Raw genomic sequence first — 2,500 nt, 5'->3', positions numbered from 1 at the left:
TTGTATTGAAGTTTAAAGAATCAAATGATTTGAATCTGAAACAGACTTTGATCGTCAGTGTTGTAAACACAGCAATAATATATTGAAATACTATAGATTCTACAAAATAAAAGCAATAGAATAAATATTAATTAATACAACAGAATTACATTTAAATATTAATAAGGAATAACTCATCACTATTGTTATATATTTAAACTAAAGTTTGTTGGTCAAATAGGTTAAAGTTTGGTGTGTGATATTTATGCACTTTTATGATTTATGAATCTTTTAAAATGCCAAGAAATAAAAAACACAATTTTGTGTTTCTTAGTGTTACCTTGACCTCCAAAGTATATATTTTATTGAGTATTGTTTGTTGTTTAAGCGCTTTGTGACCCTGGTCTAGAAAAGGGTTTTTACAAATATTACTTACTGACTTACTTAGAATTTACTGCGAACATTATGTTTATTTGAAGTACATTATCTACTCATACAAGTGTGATATTTGTGGTACAGAGTAATGATGCTGGATGTTCCTGATGTGTTTCAGAGCGAGTGCGCCAACTTCGTGAGGCTCCTGCAGCCGTTCAACCGGACTCACCTGCTGGCCTGCGGCACCGGCGCCTTCCACCCCATGTGCACCTTCGTCTACGTGGGCCACAGAGGAGAGGTCGGTCATACGGAACCAAACGCTCCAATGTTCAGGAATGTTTTGAGTCGAAGTGCGAAATGATTTCGGTAACGACTGATCTCGCTCTTAAATGAACAGACAGAAGCAGAACATGACATGTTTTCTATCTTTCACTTCTTCATACTTTATTTATCTGGTTCCTTTTAGATCAAGCGTCGCTATAGTAACCGATTAAATGGTTTATTAATACTGGTTTCATTAAATAAATATAGGGAATTACAAAGTTATAAAGTGAGCTTAAGGTCTGCAGTTTTATAATATAGACGTGAAACATCCAAACAAGACTCTGAATAATTGATGATCTCGACTCGTTAACCGAGCGAGAAATAAAACGAGGAGATTGTGCAGAATTTCTTCAGATTCTGCTCCCGAGGCTCGATGATTAACCAGCGTCTCTGGACTGGAGCGTCTCTCGCCAGAACTTTCTCCGATGGTTTCTCAGCGAGACCCTCCGCACGCCTCACACTCTTTCAAATGAACAGAACCGTTTCATTGGACCTGCGGTTCCGACGCCGCTCGCCAAGAGTTTCTCGCTTCCCACAGCGAGGGATGGAACCGAGTGGAAAAGCTGGAGTCGAGAGCCATAAAGAGCGTTGCTGGGAAAGTGGGAACCTTTAAAAAACTGTCTTTTAAGTGCGTGTGGTTCCGTACGGAGGCGAGCGTCCAAGCGGGTCAGCGCCGGTGCAGCTCGCTCCAGTCCTCGCCGATGAAGCTCGTGCCTCATTCTGTCACCGCTCGTCTCCCCGGAGGATGATTATCGCGGAGACGCGTCTGAACCGGCGCCGCCCACGCCAGCACCGGAGGAAGAACGAAGACGTAGAAGCGAGACACAGGCTTAATGAAGACGCTGTCAGGAGGTGCTGGAGAACCAAAGAACTTGTCACGGGAAAGTGGGTCGTGTGTTCGGATCCTCGTCAGAGTGTTCAGGATGATGATCCAGCTTCTTCTCCACTTAAATTCAGTCTCAGCAGTTGTCGGTTCTGGTGTTTGTGACTGAAGATCCTGTTCGGGTCCATCTGGTGCGTGAGGTCATGAGGTCGTGTTGATAAACGAATGACTGATCTGGTCCAAATATTCAGGATCTGTTTCAAATATTCATCTAAAGTGGATCATGGTAGTGCAGTGGTTCCATCCACAGCATGAAGGTTGACGGTTCACTTCCAGGTCGGGAGGGTCGACTGGTGACCTTTCTGTGTGGAGTGTGTTTGTTCTCCCAGTGTTGTGTGGGTTTACTCCGGGCACTCCGGTTTCCTCCCGCAGTCCAAAAACATACAGAGGTCGATTAAGAACTTGGGGAAATTGTCCGTAGGTATGAGTGTGTGTGTGAATGGTTGTCTTTCTGGCGTCCTGTCCAGGGTGTCCCCTGCCTCTCACCCGAAGAAACTGACGCCCAAGAGGGAACAAGCGTAACAGAAAATGAACGAGTGAAAGATCTCAATATATTGAAGTGTTCCACGAGCTCTCAACCCATGTTCTGATTCTAAAGCATGGGTTCTAATCCCTTTTCTCATCATCAACCGTTTTTAAAAACACTACACTTTTCAGGGTGTGGAAGGAAGGAAGGAAGGAAGGAAGGAAGGAAGGAAGGAAGGAAGGAAGGAAGGAAGGAAGGAAGGAAGGAAGGAAGGAAGGAAGGAAGGAAGGAAGGAAGGAAGGAAGGAAGGAAGGAAGGAAGGAAGGAAGGAAGGAAGGAAGGAAGGAAGGAAGGAAGGAAGGAAGGAAGGAAGGAAGGAAGGACGGTGGGATGGTTGGAAGTATGGATGGATGGATGGATGGATGGATGGATGGATGGATGGTTGGAGGTATAGATGGATGGATGGATGGATG

The 2,500-nt window shown here is 44.6% G+C and overlaps 1 protein-coding gene across 1 annotated transcript in view; it reads left to right on the top strand.

Annotated features, from left to right (window-relative positions):
• The window catches only part of sema3g (semaphorin 3G), a 59,267-nt gene that overhangs the window by 34,676 nt on the left and 22,091 nt on the right, over nucleotides 1–2,500 (top strand). The window contains exon 4 of the mRNA XM_087781677.1: nucleotides 533–652. Within this exon, the coding sequence (XP_087637803.1) occupies nucleotides 533–652 (120 nt within the window). The remainder of the gene's footprint in view (nucleotides 1–532; nucleotides 653–2,500) is intronic.

Source organism: Callionymus lyra, chromosome 19 (assembly GCF_982586985.1).
Source record: "Callionymus lyra chromosome 19, fCalLyr1.hap1.1, whole genome shotgun sequence".
Classification (NCBI taxonomy): domain Eukaryota; kingdom Metazoa; phylum Chordata; class Actinopteri; order Syngnathiformes; family Callionymidae; genus Callionymus; species Callionymus lyra.
This window is presented reverse-complemented; position numbering and strand designations above follow the sequence as displayed.